At 38.6% G+C, this 21,892-nt stretch overlaps 1 protein-coding gene across 9 annotated transcripts in view; it reads right to left on the reverse strand.

Moving 5' to 3' along the window:
* The window catches only part of PDHX (pyruvate dehydrogenase complex component X), a 104,271-nt gene that overhangs the window by 10,992 nt on the left and 71,387 nt on the right, over window positions 1-21,892 (reverse strand). For 5 of the 9 annotated variants that reach the window (XM_080344563.1, XM_080344560.1, XM_080344567.1 and 2 more), the window contains one exon: window positions 21,071-21,473. The exons of 1 other annotated variant lie outside the window; for it this stretch is intronic. In XM_080344563.1, coding sequence (XP_080200689.1) covers window positions 21,209-21,473 — 265 coding nt within the window. In that variant the 3' untranslated portion in view covers window positions 21,071-21,208. Of the gene's footprint in view, window positions 1-15,743; window positions 16,148-21,070; window positions 21,474-21,892 lie in introns of those variants that run through there. 3 more of the 9 variants (XR_013922137.1, XR_013922138.1, XM_080344564.1) reach the window with 2 other exon arrangements.

The raw sequence follows: 21,892 nt of genomic DNA on the forward strand, positions 1-21,892 counted from the left end.
AGGTTTCACCTGTCACCACCAGTGTAGACTTGCCTCCATACACTCCTTTCCCTTGAGTTACTGACTTCAGACTGAAGGGGGAGGATACAGGACCCCCTTGATCTTTGCTTTTTTGTGGTGGCCATATCTGTCCCTGTCTCAAGGAGGACAGAGCATGGTCTCACCAATTTCCTTCTCAAACATCTTTCTACTTCCTCCCTTAGCTGTGCCACCAGGCTGAGCTGATCATCCACCTGGTCACATCTCACACAGCTGTTGTTTCTACTGCCATCCAATACTAGTGAAAGGCTCTGCCACTCCATGTAGCCTGAGGTCTGGATGGCTGCATGTTTCCATGGCAGCTCCATCTGGGTTTCTATGTCCTTCCAGGCAAGTGCGTAAGACGCACCTTTGCACCTGGTGGATACCATAGCAAGACCCCTTCTGAGTGGGTGATAACCACCAATTGAGCTAATCTCTTGAGCTGGTAGAGCAACTAGGCCCTCTCTGCACATCCTGCCACGTGAACTGCTACAAGCAGTTCTGTTTACCTCCCCTGTTTACAGCGCTCCGGGTTACTAGCGCTAGCGCTCCCTGAGCTGCTTTTTATAGGCTTGAGGGGGTGGTCACCATTGCCCTGGCAATGCCCAGGTCTCATCAGCCTCTCCCACGAGAGAGCTGCTGGCTCCTGGCAGGTCTTTCCATGGCCTTGGCATTTTTCTGCCTCAGAAAAACCCTCACTGCAGCAATATCTACTGCTCCACTGCAGACCAGGTTGGCTTCAGAGCAATGTTCCTCAAAAACTGACAGCAGTCTTCTCCAAGCTGAACAGTTCTATGATTCCATTCTATGATTCTATGAAAGTTGAAGCTTAAATACGAGGTATCTGAAGGAATAGTCACCAGTGTTGTGAGAAAATTTCCTTCAGCAGTCAAACACATTTGACAAAGACCACTTGGTTTAGAAAAAGAGGGCCTATGGGTTTCCATTAACCTCCAATTGCAGTGTTGATTTACAGAGGAAACATTTCAAGTTTTTTAGTCTCAGAAACCAGACTACAGATTGCAATTAGTTTTCCTTTTCAGAGACATTGGAAGAGGGAGAGTATTAGTAAGAGTCTCTGTCCTTTTCTCATACAGCATTTGATGTTAAGAATTTCCTTGCAGTGTTATTACTGTACACACCGATCTGGAAAGGAAGATCCCAACATGTTCACCATGAAGTGTGTGGTCATTAGCTGTGAAAATACAAATATAGACCTGTTAAATTTTTTCTTCCAAATAAGACCAACTTTTCCTTCATGAACATGAAAATAGATTTAGCACATGCCTCTCTGTGAATGTGATAGAAGATAATATAAACCCTTCAAGAGCTTTACATGGAATCTTCACAGGGTGGAGAGTTAAGACTTCTTTTTTTTTCTTCTTCCTTTCTTCTTCTTCTTTTTTTTTCTTTTTTCTTCTCTCTCTTCTTTATCATTTCCTTTTTCTTCTTCATCTCTCTTTTTTCCTTCTTCCTTTTCTTTTTTTTTTTTTTTCTGTTTCTTTTCTCTTTTTAACAAGGAGGCAGTCCTTTGACTTGCAAGTAATAGCATAGAAACTTAGCAACCTAATCTATTGTTCAATGTGAGTAATAAAAATGAATTGTAGACATGAAGCAAAGAGCTGTGGAAGACAGATAAAATAGAAAAGGAGAAATGTCTGAGAAGAAGAGAAGGGAAAGAAAAATGAAGGTAGAAAGTGTAGAGTATAAAATCTTTCCAGTTAGTTCCAGTATTGGAATACGTGTGTGTACAAATAAAGTCACAACAGATACTATAGCACTAGTACTATGAGCCCTACTGTATAATTGACTTTTTTTTGGTTGTAAGATTGTGCAGATCCTCCCTAAAGCTACTTAAAGCAATACAAAGGAAACACTGGCTGCTCACAGAAATCCTAGGAAATCTGAAAAGGCTCCAATATTTTTGGTTTTGTCTTTGCCAGGCTTTTTGAAACAAAATCTATAAAAGGGGAGTAAAATCTGGCTCATTTTGTCCACTTGTATGTTCCAGAGCTCTGCAGGAATCTTTCCTTTTTCTTCCTCCATGCGAGGATCCACCTCAGTTTTTCATTACATGTTTTTAGGTCACAATTTTATGAAGAAAAATCCAAAGTGTTGTTAAAAGAGAATGGAATTTTTTTTTAAGAAAAGGTTTAGCTAATAGCTCAAATATACTCCCTACACCTCTTTCTTTTTGAAAGGATATGAGATGGGTCTCAGCTTCATTTCAATATTGTAGATCAAGAAAAACATTTTATTAAATGCAGGGAAAGGGGCAGAAAGGAGGGAGAGACTGGCTGTATAGGGAAATGCCTTCTAGTGAGGAAAGACAATCCTTAAATAAACAAGTTTTAAGACTCTGAGATTGGAAGTCCTATAATTTTATATTGCTGCTTGGGTTTCAAGTCAGTTTTATGTGAAGAGAAACATATTTCCATTTGCTAGTGGCTTAGTGGCTACTATTGGCTATTCTATCTATTAAAGCCATATAACAATATCTGTTTTTTAAAAATCATATTTAAATTTAGATTTTGCAAAATTTCAACCAGATTAGTTTGGTCTTTTGAAAACATAAAATAAAGAATACATTGTTTTATTCAGATATCTGTACTTCTCACACTTTTTTTTCCTTTCCATTCTTCTAACACCCACACATACTTTACAAGTTTACATGGGAGTGGGTATTGTGTTAGGAGCATGACGTAATCCAATCCTATGAGTCCTGCTAAAATTCTAAGAGTAATTGCATCTCGTATACACCAAGTGGCTCTTTGCAGCTATGATTATCAAATATTCCACCTCCACAGGGCATGCCCAAGAAAGAGGCTTAGGCACAACTACCTCTGAAACTGCCAAATTCCATGTATCTACACAAATCCCAGAGAGATAAAGAAGCTCTCAGGGTCCAGGAGACAACAAGAGTTGACCCGTATAGAAGCGGACTGCAAAAAGCAGCCTGTTGAAAGACCTGTCAGGGAGAGAAGTGGAACTGGGCTGACTCAGTAAGGAAACAGGACAAAAAAAGCAAGAGGGAAATTGTGTCATAGAACAGAAGCAATAGAAAAGCTCAGCTTTGTGTTAGAAAAAATAAAAATGGCAGCTATATCTAGACTCATACTATTTCTATCAAGACATATCCCTTTCTTCTGTGAGAAGCATTGTCCCTCTGGATGTAGAGTAAATTTATTCTAGAAATCCACTAGAGCCTCACTATCATCTACCACTCCCATCATTATTTCTCTAGTGATGGTCTAGTTGAAAATATCAGTTTACCACAGATAAACATCACTGTTAACTGATGCAAAGACTGCAATAACAACTCAAGACAGTTCTCTACAAGGCAGCACTTCTGGTTGTTTTGGGTTTGTTTGTTTGCTTTCATTTTGCTTTTTGCAAACAAAGCAGGTTGTATAGAACACTTTTTTTTTTTTTTTCCCAAGATTAAGGTTCCAAAATGAAGACATATCAGAATTCGTCAGTCTATAATCAGAATTCAGTCTTGTTGTATGCACAAGGAAGCCACCTTCACAATTCCACAGTCATATATTTTCCTCCTTCGCAACACCTTATTCAGCATGCATGCTACAAAACAGCCTGGGAAGGCAGAAAAGTGATTATTGTTGGTAGCACTCATAATCATCATAGAGACTGGGAGGTATATAGCCTTTAGACTAGGGGACTGCAGGAGAAAAAGATGTAGTCAGGGCTAAGGTTAAAAGCTAAACCAAATTCCTCTCTCTGCCAGGCATTTTCTGCCTGAAACTGGAGAAGTTACTTGAACTAATATTTTATTTTTTAAGAAATGAGTTCTGCTTGTTAACTTCTGAGTATCTGAACTGAAGCTTCAGGACCAGTGAAAGAAACTTCATTTCTTCACAGCTGTAAGTGAAGTTAAAGAGAGTTACACTTTGAAGGTATGAAGTTTGTTTTACTCCTACATATTCTAAAACATGATTTCCTGCATGTCTTTGTTCTGGCAGAACTGCACATGGTGTTAACATATAGAACTGTACTGTCTCAAATCAATGTAATTATTTATTTTAATCATAAAACTTACTGGATATTATAAGATTTGCTCATCTTGGGAGTCTTTTTAAAGACAAACTACTGCTTTTGGAGCATTGAGGCACTATAGAAAACCTTGAGTCATCTCAAAGCACATGGCTTCTTGGTCATCAGACACAGTCCCCAAATGTCAAACATAGAATAACGATGCATAAACAAAACACTGAAAATATGCTTATTAAGTGAACACTGTCTATGTCATGCACTAAGTGAGTCTGGAGTCCTGAGAGATTGAGGATGCATTGAAGAAAACATTGTAATCAGATATATAAAGAAGCCAAAATTCTGGAAACACAGACAAACCTGCTTCCACTATTTCATACTTTTTGAATGCTGGAGTTTGGGACTGTCATACTGTTCTCTTCAAACTGTGTGTCTGTGTAATTATCAGCTTATTCCCTTTCCTAATTAATTTCAAATGGTTTGGTCAAAATGTTTCTTATAATACTTAGTGGGGCACCTGGGGATATCTCTTGCCAGATTAAAGACAGTGGCTTTGTGGGGAAGCCAGCAAATAAGCAACAGGGAGAGAGTGAGCACTGAGTGTTAAGCTATTGGGAGGAGCATATTTTCAGATGACACACAGTAAGGAGAGAAAAAAAATGAAGCTTAATCTCAGGGATTCACAAGGGGACTAAAACAGCAGATCACTTGGGCTAAGTGAGAAAGAGACTGTAACTGTTAACAACACAACAATTTAATCTGAGTATAGATCTAGCCAATAGTTACTACACCACCAGATTTTAATCAGCATCCTCTTAAGGGAAATTACACCAAACTGGGAAAATCTTCACTTCTGAAGGAGTTTTAAATGTTTTTCCCCCTGATTAGCACCTACTAAATCATGTTACATATTGGTAACAACCCATCCAAAATATGAACTAGTAAAGACTCCTATGATTCAGACATGAGCTTTCAAATAAAATCTTGAAGGGGATATAAAAATAGGAAGTTTTCAAGGAATTAAGGAATTAGGCTAAAGGACCATCCAGTGTAATATCTTGTCCTGAGAGAGCAAGATGTGACACTGCAACAGGGAAGAGAGGAAAACCTGGCAACATGTACTCTTTCAAACACCAGAAGTCAAACTATTTATCTGGTCTACTTAAAGAACTCAAGACAACTCATCTAATGTAATTTATAAAGTACTTTTCAAGTGAGTGTGTTTTTTTTTTTTCCTGAATTAAAAAGGTCTTCATATTCCAAGCTTGCAATCCAACAGTTCAACAGAAACTTAATTGACATAGTAACCTCTAATAGTGAAGTTCAATTTTCTATTAGGTTTACTTTCCATTCCAGCAACATTTTATTTTTAATTTCCTGATTGCTATGTTCCCAGCACCTCCAGTTTTGCCTCTTTAAGAGACAGGAACTTTATTTTAGTACCCTTTCTATCTGATAGTTAATAATTCACAGTATTTTACTGTTATCTTTTGACTGGCATGAAACAAATAATCTTATGATGCTGTTTGGCTTCTGTATCAGATATAGTGCACAATTTACATCTCAGCTTTAAAACTACTAAGTAAAATATAAACCACATCAATTTCATTTTCTCCATCCACCAATTTTACACAGCAGTTATCTAGTTAAGGTTTATTATACGGGTATTTAAAATGGGCAGCAATTGCTGTTTACTTTGCAGTCCATCATCATCAATGGACTCTAACTGCAGGCTACATTTAAAGATAAATTTGTCTGTCACTGCAATTGATTGAAAGCATATTATTTTGACAATTGTTTATTTCAGATAAATATATATGAGAATGTAAGGAGGCAGAACGCAGTGACTTGGTATCTGACCAGAATTCTGGGTCCTCCTCTTAAATGCAAAGGAATGTTAATAGTCATGGTTACAGCAAGATAGTCATCAGCACTCCATATGCAGTTGATCTAATCCTGAATAAAGTCAAATGCACAGCCAAATGGGCAAAAAATACAGAGAGCTCTTCTCAGAATCATAGGCAGGATTCAGAGAATGAAACTATGTCACCTGCACCCCAAAACTTCACTATTAGTCACCAGTTCCTTATTCATGAGTGATGATTATTACATTTCTATGGCATAAACTTCCTCTTCTCAGTCACACTCTGAGCTCTTTCTCTCATCCAGGAGAATAAGCCACAAGCAGGCTGCTTTGCTGCTTTTCTGGTTCCAACTGTACCTTCTTTTTTAATGCATTTCTATGATTATTAGTTCTTTCTGGCTGTTCCTGTAATAATTTTCTGGCTAAAAAATTTTCCAAAACAATTCTAGAGTGTATTCAGGGTGGGAAAAAGTAGGCATGTAGGAAACAGGTGATAATTTCCTCAAGTGCTACAGATCCTAACAAGCCTTTTTGTGCTGCAGAATATTTTAAAATAAAGTTTGCTTTGCAGAAGTACAAAACCAGCCGACAGATACACGTATAGACGCTTTTGTACCTGCAGTCTCCATGCTATTTTTTCCAGGCTGTTTCTGTGTCCTCTTATAGGCTTGTACATAATTTTTTGGCTTGCATCAGCAGGGTTAAAGCACATGGTACCTTCCTTGGAACAAAACCCAGGGTGATGTAAGTCTTGCTTTGATTTTTCAATTTCTCTTTGTTCAAACAACAGACAAAAGTAATCAATCAGTGCCTAGAAAAAATAGAATCTTAGAGGATAACTTGCATGCAAACTTCTCTGAAGAGAGCAGGCATGATACATATTAAAACAAAGTGAATAAATCCAGAAAAAAAATTGCAGATGTGTCTTTCATACACAGCTGGATTACAGAGGAGGTAAGACTTGAGAAAGTTTGATCCAGTGAATTCATGTTTCAAAAGCTGCTCATTGCCAAAACAGTGTGCATGAGTTAATTAGGACCTCCATGTTAGTATTTTTTAATCTTGACATGCTTGTGGTGTAATGCCAGGTATATATCATATAACTGTGTGCTGTTGTGTTTTCTGTTCTAGTTTGCACGTGTTTGATTCATCTCATTTTGCCTAAAAGCAAACAGAGAACGGTGTTAATAAAAATATGAAAGTGTCCTAGAATACAGTAAGAGCTTTACAGACTGGAAGTCTGTATGTCAATGTCTCTTGAATCATTTCGTTACAGAATTTATGAGTACTTTATGATTAATATGGAGCCCAGAATATTCCTGTTGGCTGCAGCAAGAGTTGCCTTTGCAAGCAAGAAAGTAAAACTAAAGGCAACCCAGCAAGCTGAGGCTTGTTATTTCTTATGTGTTCGTTATGGTGATCTTGTAAGAGTAGAATAAATAACTGAGAAGTTATTAATTTAGCTGCCTCTGCATGCTGTGACACAGAGCACACCTCCTACTTCGTAACTCTGGACTCATGTCACAGGAATGCTTACAAGACTAGAAGCAGAGCAGACTGCACATTAAGACAACAGTGGTCTGCTAGCCTTCAAGCTTTCAAAACTCAGTTTTCCAGAGATGGGGGAAGCATTTTTTAGCAATTTAAATGAAGGAATTCAGTATTTCCAAGCTGACAAGCATGAAGCCTGGGAAATCCCTGCTGTTTGGTTTCCATCTAGCAACTCTCACAGGCTTCAAGACAATCAAGAGCCATTTCACAACTTCTTAGGCTGAGATTTACCTGAAATTGAGAGCTAGAACAAGCACTGCTTGTATTTCTCTTCAGCAATAATAACTATAATGACTATAGTATAATGACTATAGCAAACAGAGATTTTTTTTTTTTTTGGTAGAATAGTTATGTCAGTGAAACAGCAAAGCCACAATAGTATTTAAAAACTAATGCTTATGTTCTCCTTCTGGTCATTTTAAGAAAATTTGGGGTTTTTTTTTTATAAACCTATCTCTGCCTCACTGTAATTTTAATAATTTCAAGTGACAAGGATATATCACTATCCATTTACACACAAATCATATGGACAGTGTGCAGGCAGAATTATTTTCAACTTACCCAGTTGTTGGTGGTTTTTTTCTGCTGGTTTATACCAAATGACTACTGCAGACTTAATATTTCCAAGCCAATACATTCTGTCTCTTCTATCAAGGAGCACACACATAAATATGCTCTCTTATCCAGACACACCTTTCTATTATAAGCCTTTCCAGTAAATTTATACATAAATAGAAGGAGATACAATCTTGATTTCTTCTGATCACTTTAGGTAAAAATCTCTAGTTAAGAATTTCCAGAAATGCAGTGACAATACCTTGGACCATATAGTCTAAACAAAAATAATTTTGAAATAGACAATTTCATATTTTTATTATATCAACATTTAAAGTCCTCTACAATCTTAATACTTATGATTTATTAATTGTGACACAAAGTTGATTTTTCATAAAGTAGTTTGTATAACACAAATAAGTATTTGGGCTTTGTTTATGGAGTTATACTATACCAATTTAAGAATTATTTTTGCGAGACCAAACAATCTGTAAAGTCCTCATAGAAAGAGAAGTTACCTCTTCCTTAGTGTGCATTCTTCAATTTACTATCAGAAAAAGTGTTTGCTGGTTTGCTAAATTGTTGTCTTTCTTAGATAATATGTGTATGAACAATACTAGCATGACATACAAGCTATGTATTAATTTGGGGTAGTTTCTGTGTGTAGGCAGACACCACCAATATTCATTCAGCCTCACATTCTCTGAGCTTACTCAGAAGACAACCAGGAACATTTGGAAAAGAAAAAACAGTTAACTGACTCAGTGAAAATAATCAGACTTCCAAAAATGATCCCCCTGATGTAACAGAAATGTATTTAAAAGAACAAACGAGTCATGTTGCTACAGCAGGACAATGTTTGCATGCATTGTAGCTATGCAGTATAACCATGGAAAACTTTGTGACAAAGGGATAATCATGCTCGTGCAACCCATGCATACAGGCTTTGCTACTATCTCAGTCCAGCTCTACGCCGCTCACGACTTGGTTTCACTTGCTGTGAATTATCACACACAGTGTATGACAGATTCCTTCATTGGCACATATCATGCCTTTGGCCATGATTATTCCACTCAGAAAGATAGTGAAGCAACAGTCTACTGCAATTCCCTTGGTACTTTCAAATGTTAACTCCTCTGATGGTACACTTAAAAAGGGAACACCTGCAGAAGCACTTTCACCTTCTCTCACCAAAATTGTGCCTAAAAGGAAGAAAATAAGATATTTACACTCTTCATTTATAGGAGACATAACTTCCATCTGCAAATCATGCTGCAGGCAGGAGCATTATGTCTGCTTTCACTGATAGATGTTTGGCCCTTCCTTTCTCTGAGATTTGAAAAAGGAGAACACTGATTCATTGTGAGACAGCAAAACCAAGAAACGGATGCCTACAAAGAATCAGACTAAAACATAGACTCAAACATACCTCAATGACAAACCAGAAAGGACTGAGGAGGTCTCAGCTCAAGGGTGTGGTCATCAGCAGTCTTATCTCAACATTTTTATTCCATGTAGACCTATGGTTTATGTCAGTAAAATGATTTTTATTTCTGCTGCCGAATATGCTCAGAATGCCCACAGGCAAAATTCACTGAGATCACAAGCACTAAAAAGTGGAATCTGATTTCTTACAATTGATGGTAAATATTGTTTACTGTTCACCTAACACTGAACAGTAAGATAAACTTTATTTATGGGAAATAATAATGAATTAAGTATAGGTTTTACTCCTGAGAACCATGACTCCTGGACAGTTTTGCACATTAGCCTCTCTGGCTGACTCTCCTTGTTTTTGAATGTTATGCTCTTGGCTACATAGTGGTTCACTCTCATTATATAGGTAAAGAAAACCAGGTGCTAGGTTACCCTGTGTCTATCTGTGGCTTTTTTCCTGGAAGGGCGAACCCTTGTCAGAGGCAATCTATTTTATGAGCAAGTCTAAGTGTCAGACTTCCTTTCAGAGGAATTTGTGCTAAAACCACCACCCACCACTGAGCCAGCATCCTGACTGAACAGACAATTGGGCTTCTGAACTATTAGAAGGGGGTGTCTTTCATACACCTCAAATCATGACTAAAGAAGAATTCCAAGCCCAAGAAAAATGCCAGATTTAAGAAGTATTTCTCTACTGGCCTCCATGAGTCTGCCTTGAACAAGCAGGCTGGCTTTTAGCCTAATTCTCTGTGAACTGCAAGATGCTTAACTTTCACAGGTTCATTTTTTCATTTGAGACTTTTGTCATTAATTTCCAAGCTTTTCAGCAATTTAACAGCCTAAAAAACTCAGAAAACCCAGCACATGACTTATGTATATAAATGCCTGTACTGGGACAGCTGTGTGCAAAAGACGTGCAAGAGTCTCTCATAAAAACATGCACCGAAGTCTCTCAGTCTCTTCCTTCTGAAAGAAATAATGAACTAGGTTGCCCTGTTTAGAATCAGATATTCCCTCAAAATCTATAAGGCAGATTGTTGCAAGCTAACAGATGACTCATTTGCCTCTTTGTAATGTTCAGATTCCAAGAAAAAAATACTTCCAAATTCGAAGTTCACAGGGCAAGACCATTACAATCATAACCTGATGAAAACTTGTATTCTTCCACTTACTCCACAAGATTTCACTGGAATGAGAAACCTCCTTGCATGCACACAGTCTGGGAAACCTCACATCCTGTTGTCCTCACATCCTGTTCTACTCATGAGGGCTAGGTTCTTCCTCTTTAAGTCTTTGAGATGGAAAAAAAACAGTTTCTGAGCTTTGTCAGCTCCTATGCAATATTCTATTTCCCTCTTGGGTTCATATCCACATTTACCAGCAGCTTCAGGTGAGAAATGAGGTAACATTACTAGAGCATGATCTCTTGATTATGACCTGACAGATCTATTATGTCAGCAGAAAGCACAGACATGGGGACAGACATGAGAAAATACTGCATTACTGTCCACGGCTACATAGTAGGTGGACTAAGGCAGCATGTCTCATCCTGGAAATGGAAGAGTTCTGTTTGTTTAAATGCAGCTAATCCAGCATGACATTAAGCCAGTGGAAATATTAACTCATCTCTGGTTTTGTGCACATTTTAATATTGTGCTGCAGTCAGCATTTCAAGTAGTTACTTTCAAAGGAAACATGACATGCATAAAAAGGAACTACTAATGTTCTACTATCTTTGCTTATAGCAAAAGTTATCGGTTTCACTCAGCTTCCCTTCCTACCTAAATTTCATGTCATGCCAGGGTGAGGCCTTTGCTTTAAGAAAAAAAAAAATACATTAAACCTTTAGAAAAGTGTCCAGATGGTCAAATTAAACAGCAAAAAAGAAGGTTCTGAAAATTATTTTATTAGAGAGATCTGACACTGACTGATGTGTAGAGTTTGGTGTTGACAACTGATTACCTATTTATTATCCGTACAATTGAATAACTTATAGGCTAGATCCCTATACATGGATGCTACAATTTGCTGAACCATTGAAAATCAAAACCAAATTTAGATAACAATCCAAATAATTTCTGGACAAATAGAACAATCTTGTGTTCAAAAGAGTTTTCACCATTTAAACTATTGGTTGTGATAGTTCTGTCTTTTCTTATACACTGCCAGAGATTTACATAGATAAATTATGGAATGAGGTGTCACATCTGAATGGGTTTACTTGGAAAATGGTGTACTTTAAAGATACTGTGGCATAGGCTGAAGTGTGAGCTAGCAAATTGTACAAGGTATATATCGAACAGGAGAAACTCTTGTAGCAGATGCAACCTTCATACCATTACAGATTGAAAACTCAGTTGCTGAACATGGAGTATGATTCTCAGAGCCAGGTGCATATAGGGAAATATGATGTTATTCACCTTCAGAAGAAAATTTTACCAGAAACTCCCTGAAGTAGAAAGAAAGCCACACACCCCTCCAGAACTAAACAGGGGAGTTAGCTTGCAAACAAATTTCATTTGTTATCAGACTATCTTGGAAAATTAAGTCTCACAGGCCAGAGTAATCACTGGAAAATTCCCTCCTTCTCCCCTCCCCTGTGTATAACTTCTAGTAGATTCTTCATGTGTCTTATTACTTTAGCTTACCTGTCATGCAACACTACCGAAAAGAGCATGCAGAGGTGAACTCCCAGGTTAGAGTGTAAAGAAAAGACTGGACCTCTTGTCGCAGTGAAGTTGAGCTCTGTGTGCCCAAGTATTTTTGTACCTTAAGAAAATTCTGCAAACATAACTTAAATTTTATGATCAGAGGCTGGGAGTCATAGAAGAAACTAGACAATACGACTCATGGAGGTGATGGTCACCCAGTTTTTGATCAGTTTGCAGACCTGCCAGCAGACCAGCAGGCAGATCATTGCATAAGGGTTTATAACTGAGACCACAGTTGAGTTGTGACACAGCAGAAGGCTGCTAAACATTTCCTGTGGATCGGAATTAGGAAAGCAATGCTTTGAATGAGAACAGCTTTGTAGTTCTGGAAACAGATCAAGTTATCAGGAATCAAAGGCAGGTGTCAGAAAAGAACGTAGTTGAGAGAGCATAAAACAGTAACCACAGACTTGCATGACTGCTAGATAGTGAAACTGTGGAAGATGCTGCCGGATTAATGTGTCTAACTTCAAGGCAACTGCATGCACAGCAAGCTGAAAAAACTTGTTCATCTTGCACCTGCTAATGTGCTCAAGCGAAAGAGCATGTAGACCCAAGCTTTGGAACTTTTCCATTACACATTCGTATTTGAAAATACATAGTGAAAAAGAGGCCTTGAAACATTTGGTTTTATAAAAATATGCCTTAACAACAGAAAATCAATGAATGAAAAACCCTGCTCTGACTTGTAGTGTTGGATATAAATGTATTAAAAACAAACAAACAAACAAACAAAACCCCAAAACCCAAAAACCACATCCTACTCCAAACTAGCTAAATAAATAAGTTTAAAAAAACAACAACAACAAAACCTAAAAAAACCAATAAAGACTGTAAAGTCGATGCACTACTAGGAATAGTTTTTCCAAAACATTTGTGATATTAGATCACTACCAGCAGATTTCTGAAAAAAATGTCATCAGTCCTTACAAAGGAAGAAAAGAACAATATGAACAATTCTCAACTGTTCTTTAAGCAAAAAAAAAATCTTCTCTCAGCATAACACTTTTCAAAAGTGTTTTGGTTGGAACAGAAAACAAACAAAAAACAGGTTAGAAATTGTACAGCTTGATAGCTGAGAAATTCAGGGCAAAATACTATGCTGCCTTTATTTGCATCTGATTTGATGACTAATTTAATTTACTTTCTAAGTAAACGTACATGGCTAAAGTTAGTATCCTTGACATGATGGCCTTGTTTCTATGATTTCAATCAATATTACTCTACATTTCTGGCAAACCATATTGCTATAGTTGATTTATATTATAGTAACCATGTGCTTACGACTCTATACTAGCATCTATAGCACATCCTCAGGATTAAGAGACTAAGTGAGTTGTAGGAAAGTCTGTTCAGAGACTCATCATTCTTCATTAAACAGTTCATACTTAGAAGCTATACAGTGGAGTTCATAAAGGAATGTCCTGCCTGGGGAATCACAGTAATGGAAGCTGCCATTGAGTCACTGAGCAAAAGTGGTTAGAGAGAACCTCTTTTCCAATGTCTTGAACTGCAATGATTCAAAGACATAAAAAGTACATAACATGTTGCTTCCTTTCAAAAATTAATCACAAAGCCCAAAGAATATTATGAAAAGAAATAATGTAGCTAGAGACTGTATCTAGGGGTGACACACCAGACAGAGTTGTGATAACAAGCTGATGCATAAAAAATGCAAAATAGTTTAAAAGGTTTCCCTTTATATAATATTATTTTTGTATGTCATAATGAGCTAAAAGTCCTTTTTTACTTAGAGCTTTCTAGAAAACATGGTTTGGGCAAAACATCCATGAGCCTCCTAGCTGAAAAGAATGGTGCTTAAATTGGTTGCTCAACAGAGTCTTTTTACCACATATTGCTAAATATTTAATCAGAACAAAAATGCAGTCTGAGAGCTCCCAGATGAAGTCAATGGAGCTGTGCAGGCTGAGACTAGTGGAGAACCAACCCTTTGTCAGACTGTAAAAAAGAAATTAAACACAAGAGCTCAAGGAGTACCTCTTAGTGTAGACAAACTGTATTATTTACTTGAACAAGCCTAAAAAAAATAAAAATCATGACTGTAAAAAAGGAATTATAATATACTTCCTATATAATGAGATCAGAGTAGTGGCTAGATACTACGATCTGGTAGAGTAATGGATGTTTTCAAAATGCATAGTTTCTATGTTGCAGACATAGAAACTCGCTTTATTTATTTATTTTATTTATTATTACTTGCTTTACCAAGTAATCTCCAAAACTACATTTCTCATGCTAATAAATAGCACACAAGCAAATATCTGTTTGGTGGGGGGTGGGAGGAGGGGAATACATTGGTTTGGTTTTTTTTAAGTGCAGCAGCCTCCAAGATGGATCCCAGCAGCTGCTCAACAGCATGAAGTAACATGGCACAATAAGTTTGAAACAATCAAAATTTAAACTGTACAAGGAGATTTCTATGGAGGCTGGAGGCAATTAATCAACCAATAACATTTCTCAGAGTGCAGTTTGCTACACAGCCTCTCCCAGTCCTCTGCTTATTCTGCTACTCTGCTGTGACTAACTTGCTAACTTTCCAGCACAGTAGTGTTGTAGCACAGTCTTAAAAGACAATTGCTGTAGTATGTATGTATACAGGCTTGGAAATTATTCAATGTGACTATTTGCGCTGTGCACAGAGAGAAAACTTTGCCTCTCCTTTCGGATAGGATGGAGCCAAAATCTTGGTCAGATGTTCAGCTTTGAAGAGATTTAAAATTAACATTCAAGTATGAAAGACATAATAACCCATGGAAACAACTGGAGAAAAAAATACCATTATTAAAATGGCAGAAAAGCCAAGTATAACTATACCCACTGCTGACATGAGTGAAAAATAACTTGCTTCCATTCAAATTCACTCATATTTCATACAAAATAAAAATTTGAATGGAACATAGAGAGACACACAAAGCAGAATGATGGGAGAGTGAGTGTGAGTGTGCTAGAATACAAAATTGGAGAACAGAGAAAGAAAAAAAGAGAAAAAAATGAGACACAGTAAGGGGATGAGTGAAAGGAAAAACAATAATAAGAAAAGAGATGAAATGGAGGCCATGGAGAAAGGAAAGCACAAGATAAGGCATTGGGATTGAATAAGACAAAACAAATATCACCTTGAAGACCTTGGTCTTCCTAATGGGTCACGTGCAAGTGGCTTTACATGTTCTAGTAAAAGTGCAAAAACTTTTGCTAAACTTGCTACATATTTCTTTCCCAGCTTAATTAGTTAGCTGTCTGACTACCAAGGGAATCTGCCATTGTAAAACTGCTGTCACCATAAAACACATTAATATCTACAATAGTGAACCTGTGCAGTCTACCAAGTAAATCACTGTACATTGTTGACTGCAGAGTAAATGCTGTATACAGTGTATGAATACATATGGCTACATAGTGCACCCTCTCAAGAGTTATCCTCACTTCAGTACTGACTGTCATTCTAAATCTGTGCCTATTCAGTGATGGCTTTGTGAAATAAAAAGCTTTTCAAAATTAAGTTTCCAGAGGCTGCTCTAATCATGCCAAAACATACAAACACAATGAAGGTTTGTAGTATTTTATTTTGTCCCAAAGGTATTCCTTTGATGCAACCAATAAAACTTTCCAGGATATCTCACCATCCACCAGGCTAGTGAGTGCAAGGGTTACAAATTTTTGAGAGCACTTTTGTGTTTTCATTCATTATGTAGCTTCTAAAACGGTTTACAATGGCAACATTGAACACTGATACTCAGCAGTTATGGACACAACTTGAGGAAGATCTTGTTGCATCATGACTCATCCCACAGTTGTGTCCTTGTTCCTGAAAAAATAATAGCCGTCCAAGAAAATAATGAACTCCTGCTACAATGCCCTAAAAATGAATTTGGATTTATTTTCTGTTTTCCAGGTATAGTGCGCTTGGTGACTCAATATATTTCTTCTTCCTTAGGCCAGTTCTGTGTGGTCTAATATTTCCCAAATGAGCTTTTTGAACCTAAAACATAGCAAGGCAGAAAGTGTACAACATCCTGAGTTTGCTATACCTCTGGCTTTTAAAATAGAGCTCTGATGCTGAGATAAAATTAAGCTGGTTCTAGTACATTAAGTATATACAGGCAATTAGGGTAAAAATGAAAACTCATTTGGTACATTATAAGTGGAACTCCAAGATTACATTTCCCATCTATTAAAGCAGCTTATAAGAAATGAATGCAACAGTAATTTTGAAAGGCAAAAGAAGTCTCTGTAAAAGATGAGCTGGAAAGCTGACATTCTGCTAGGAAAATATATTTATGAAAATTCAAATATTATCTTTAATAGAAGTTGAGACAAACTTGAATAAAAAAAGATAAAAACTGAGATTAAGAGAAGACTGAAACTAAATGAAGCTGATCTGGAACTGAGAACACATTTTTACCTTGGTAAAGTTGCAGCAAGGGAGGTTGTACAAGGAAGCCATAGTGCATTGAGTTCTTCAGAATCTGCACTAAAAGTGACCCATTCTTGGAAGCAGCAAGGGCCAGAACAGTCCCACGGGGACTGAACATGGTGGGCAGAGTCAGATGCTGCTAATAAGGGTTTATCAACACTTTCAGGAAAGGTAAGTGATGAAGCAGGTCATAGTCTGCCCAGGGAGTCCACCAGAAACAAGGTTATAATGTGCATCCAAAGGGTCTGTTCCAGTAGACAAGCTGCCTACAGCCAAGCTCTGGTATCATCTGTACTTAACTTTTCTTAACAAATGGCTTTCTGCACTCTGAGAAACTTAATGAGAAATATGTTATATAATATGCATAATTCTGGAACTATTTCTCCAGGTAAGGACTTTGCTCCAAGTAATGTTCCCAGTAGGATTATTTCTGCATCTTCACTGCAGCTGTTCCAAGGAAATGTACACCCTGAGAAATCTCATTTAAATACTCTGAAAAGGGTGGTTTTCCTTAAGAGTTCTTTTCTGAACAGTTTTATAAGGATAATATCTTCTGATAGTGTCCACTAAGGTGGAGCCATTCTGCCTTCCGTCCCTAGTGCAGGCAAATTTAGACAGTTTTCCACACTCTTGCATTCTAGAAAACAGCCTGTCCAGGTTTTGCTGGATGGCAGCACAGCCTTCTGGCACGTCAGCCACTCCTCCCAGCTTGGTGTGATCAGCAAACTTGCTGACAGTGCACTCTATTCCCTCAACCAAATCATTGATGAATATTGTGAGGGCGAAAAATCATGGTCTCCACACAATCCAATATGAATTCAAGTGAAGCCATTTATTACAGAAACAAGCCTCCTTATATATGCAGTTATTTCCTGATCACGCGCCCACGCTCCAAGCATGCATTAACTGATTGGATATTGTCCATGTTCACGAGCTGTCCACCCACCCAAGTCTCATTGCTAATAGGTTTGTTGATTTACATCTTGTTGAGGCCATGAAGCCTGACTCCCACAGCAGGTTTTTTTTTTAGTCTTCGAGCTGGCCTTGAGATTCCTTTGGCTAGTTCAGAAATAAATATCCATCTAATAGAAACCCATCCACAAAACAACCTCAAGAAAATCGCTCAAATCTCCCACAGAATATATTGAATAATACTGGCCCCAGTACTGAACCTTGAGGCACTCCACTAGATACAGGCCTCCAACTAGACTCCGTCCCATTGACCATGACTCTCTGGCTTCTTCGGCCAGTTCACAGTCCACCTCACTACCCAATCGTCCAGATTCCACTCCCTCAGTTTAGCTGTAAAGATGCCATAGGAAACTGTAGGTCAAATGCCTTACTGACGTCAAGGTAGACCACATCCACTACCCTGCCATCATCTATCCACCTCGTTATGTCCTCATAAAAGTCAATGAGGTTGGTCAAGCACGACTTCCCCTTGGTGAAGCCATGTTGACTGCCCCTAATGACCCTCTTATTCCTGATATGCCTTGAGATGGCACCAAGGATAAGTTGTTCCATCAGTTTCCCAGGGATGGAGGTGAGGCTGACCGGTCTATAGTTACCCAGGTCCTCCTTCTTGCCCTTTTTGAAGACTGGAGTGACATTTGCTTTCCTCTAGTTCTCAGGCACCTCTTCTGTTTCCCAAGACTTTGCAAAGATGATGGAGAGTGGTCCAGTAATGACCTCAGCCAGCTCCCTCAGCAGCCGCGGGTGCATCCCATCCGGACCCATGGATTTATGGATGTCCAGATTGCCTAACTGCTCTCTAACCCAGTCCTCATCAACCGAGGCAAACTCCTCCATTGTCCTGCCTTCCTCTGGGGCCTCAGTGGTATGGTGCTCCTCAGGACAGCCTCCAGCAGAGTAGATAGAGACAAAGAAGGCATTCAGTAACTCTGCCTTCTCTTTATCTTCACCAGGGCAGCCACCTCATTCATCAGTGGGCCTACACTGCCTCTGTTGTTAGTTTTATCTGCCATGTATTTGAAAAAGGTCTTTCTGTTGTCCTTGACCCCTCACACCAGGTTTAACTCTAAGGAGGCCTTAGCTTTCCTAGTTGCCTCCATACATCCTCTTACAATGGCCTTATATTCTTCCCAAGTGGCCAGCCTCTCCTTCCGTGATTTGTAAACTCTCCTCTTCCACTTGAGTTTGCCCAGCATCTCCTGGCTCCCTTCCCTGACTTCCTATGTGTTGGGATCTTGTGCCTGGTAGAAACAGTCCCTGAACACTAACCAATTATCTTGGGCCCCTTTACCTTCAAGCAGCCTTACCCATGGGATTTCCCCTAGCAATTGCTTGAAAAGGCCAAAGTGTGCCCTGCCGAAGTCCAAAGTTGCAGTTCTGCTTGCTATCCTGTTCCTGCCACATGAGATCCTGAAGTCCACCATTTCATGGTTGCTGCAACCAAGGCAGCCCTCAGTCTTTACTGCTTCAACCAGACCCTCCTTGTTAGTAAGGATGAAGTCCAGCAGTGCACATCTCCTAGTCAGCTCCTCCACCATTTGCATCAGAAAGTTATCATCAATGCACTGGAGGAACCTCCTGGACTGTGGCTGGCTGGCTGAGTAGTCCTTCCAGCAAACATCAGGGAAGTTAAAATCCCCCACCACAAACAGGGCCTGTGACCGTGAAGCTGCTCTCAGCTGCCTGTAGAAGGCCTCATCAACTTCCTCACCCTGATCTGGTGGCCTGTAATAGACATCCACAAAGGAATCTCTCATAATGCTCTACAGTGCGACAACCGAAGGCTACAACCCTCACACAGTGACACCACTTTGTGGAGCAGAAAAGAGGTGCAGCATCAGACCTATTTTCTTTGGAAATGAAATGCTTTTGTTTTTATTAAGAATGTTTTAGTCAAGGAGGCTTAATTTTCTATTAATACAAAATGAAAAAGCACTTGGCTGGCATGCCAGGCACAAACTGTCCTCGCCAGTTACTTGAACTAGGCCAGACAAGCCGCTGAATAACTCCATCTCTATCCTGCTGATCACATATGCACTCAATAGACTCCACGTAAGAAATCTCAAAGACAAAGCATTATATACTCACAGTGGTTGGAATGAAGACAGCTGTACAAATGTTAACTTTTACTATGGATCAACACCTACGATGCAGAGAGGTATAAAAAGGAAGCTGTGGCTTTCGCCAGATTACTTAATATTTTGAGAAATGACTTTATCTATGGTCTTAGTCATTCTCAGAATTTCCTATAATTCCTTTTCCCTATTTATCTCCAGTCATCTTGCTTTCCTCAATGTACCTTTTAGTAAAGGACAAGGCAAAGAACTATCTGTTCTTTGTACATCTGTACAACTGTTCTTTTTACATCTGTAATGTAAATGAAATTACACCAAAACTTTTTTGGCTTGTCTTTGCTCTTATGTAGGAAATCACTGAAATGTCTGTCAAAATCTTATAAACATTATTTCAATCTAATTAAATGGCACAATATACCAGAAAAGTCTTATGAAAACTGAAAAACTTTGCACTGCAGCAATGTAACTTAGCTACTCTGTTATCTCAGTATTGACCAGCACTCATGTCAACACTTAACTAAATTATGGTTCTTGCTTTCCTCACTCTCCTCACTCTAAAAGCTAGATATTTAACCTTTAAAATAATGCATCCCATCACAGCACAGGAAAGACCCCAGCTGGAGTACTACATCTGCCTCTGGAGTCCTCAGCACAATAAAGACGTGGACCTGCTGGAGTGAGTCCAGAGGAGGGCCACAGAAATAATCAGAGGGATGAAACATCTCTGTTATGAGGGAAGGCTGAGAGAGTTGGGGTTGTTCAGCCTGGAGAAGACTCTGGAGGGACCTTATTGCAGCCTTCCAGTACTTACAGGTGGATTATAAAAAAAGATAGGAACAAATTTTTTGCAGGGCCTATTGTGATAGGACAAGGGATAATGGTTTTAAACTAAAGGAGGGTAGATTCTGACTAGATATAAAGCTGCCCAAGGAGGCAGCTGGACACAGCCCACCCGTCTGGACACATTCCTGTGCAAACTGCTCTAAGTGTACCTGCTTTAGCAGGTGGGTCGGACTAGATGATCTCCAGAGGTTCCTTCCAACCCTAACCATTCTGTGAAGAAATTTTTTTTATGATGAAGGTGGCAAAACACTGGAACAGGTTGCCCAAAGAGATGGCAGATGCCCCCACCCCTGGAAAGGTCAGATTGGATGGGGCTCTGAGTAATCTGATCCAGTTGAAGATGTCCCTGCTCATTGCAGGGGAGATTGGACTAGATGAGCTTTAAAGGCCCTTTCCAATCCAAATTATTCTACAATTCCCTTTGAAGTTTCTTAAAGTTTACTTGAATTTTCCATTACAGAGGAGACTGACTTTTCTAGGCAAATGTTACACACCATTAGCACTAAGCGTTTAAAGAAATGTAATATGTTAATTTTAAAGTCTTATCTTTACAGTATAAAACCTGGTCAATGCGAAAGACTAAAAGAAAGAAAATTAATACTTTTTCATATTAATTTAATAAATTACATATTTTAATTGTCCATCTGACAGTAACTATTTACTCCTCTATACAGAAAAACAATCCCAAGTACATAACAATTATCTATGTTGTCCAAACATGCAATCTTCACTGAGTTTAACACAAGGCAAGTCGTATTGGATTCTCTATGTTGGCTTTCAAGGTCTCCAGAAACTTTGAAGCCAATTCATCATCTACCACCCGACCATCACTAGAAAGAGTCACTGTCATCAGTTGATGCTGCTTAAGTTTCTCATTCCCTTCTTCATCTTCCACAATCTTGAGCTCTGTTCTTGCTCGGCCCACAGCCAGGATGCAGGCCTGTGGAGGGTTTATGACTGCCGTGAAATCGTTGATGCCAAACATGCCCAGATTTGAGATACTAAATGAAAGAGAAAAGTTATCAGTTATATCAGAAAATATATATTTCCTAGAATAAATAATCTACATTCAATGACTACTGTGGCCTAATTCTCTCTCAAGACTGAACTCAGTACCTTTAAAATAGATCTGAATTGGCTTTCACCTGGACACATTCAGACTCAGAAGGGTTTGGGATTTTTGCAATTACAACTAATGCACCTCTTAAAAAGTCCCATTTCTTTACATTAATATATCCTTGCATTGCATGTACTAAGGGCAGAAAGCAGGACACAGAAGTGATACCTTCAAATAAACTTTTCCTGTCTCTGTTCCAAGTTTAATATATTTTCGGCTGCACTTCACAACTTTAAGTTACAATGGCTGCTGACAACCACGTGATAAAATTTGGGCATCCAGGTATCACTCAGACACAGAGAA

This window comes from Nesoenas mayeri, assembly GCF_963082525.1.
Source record: "Nesoenas mayeri genome assembly, chromosome: 5".
Classification (NCBI taxonomy): Eukaryota; Metazoa; Chordata; class Aves; order Columbiformes; family Columbidae; genus Nesoenas; species Nesoenas mayeri.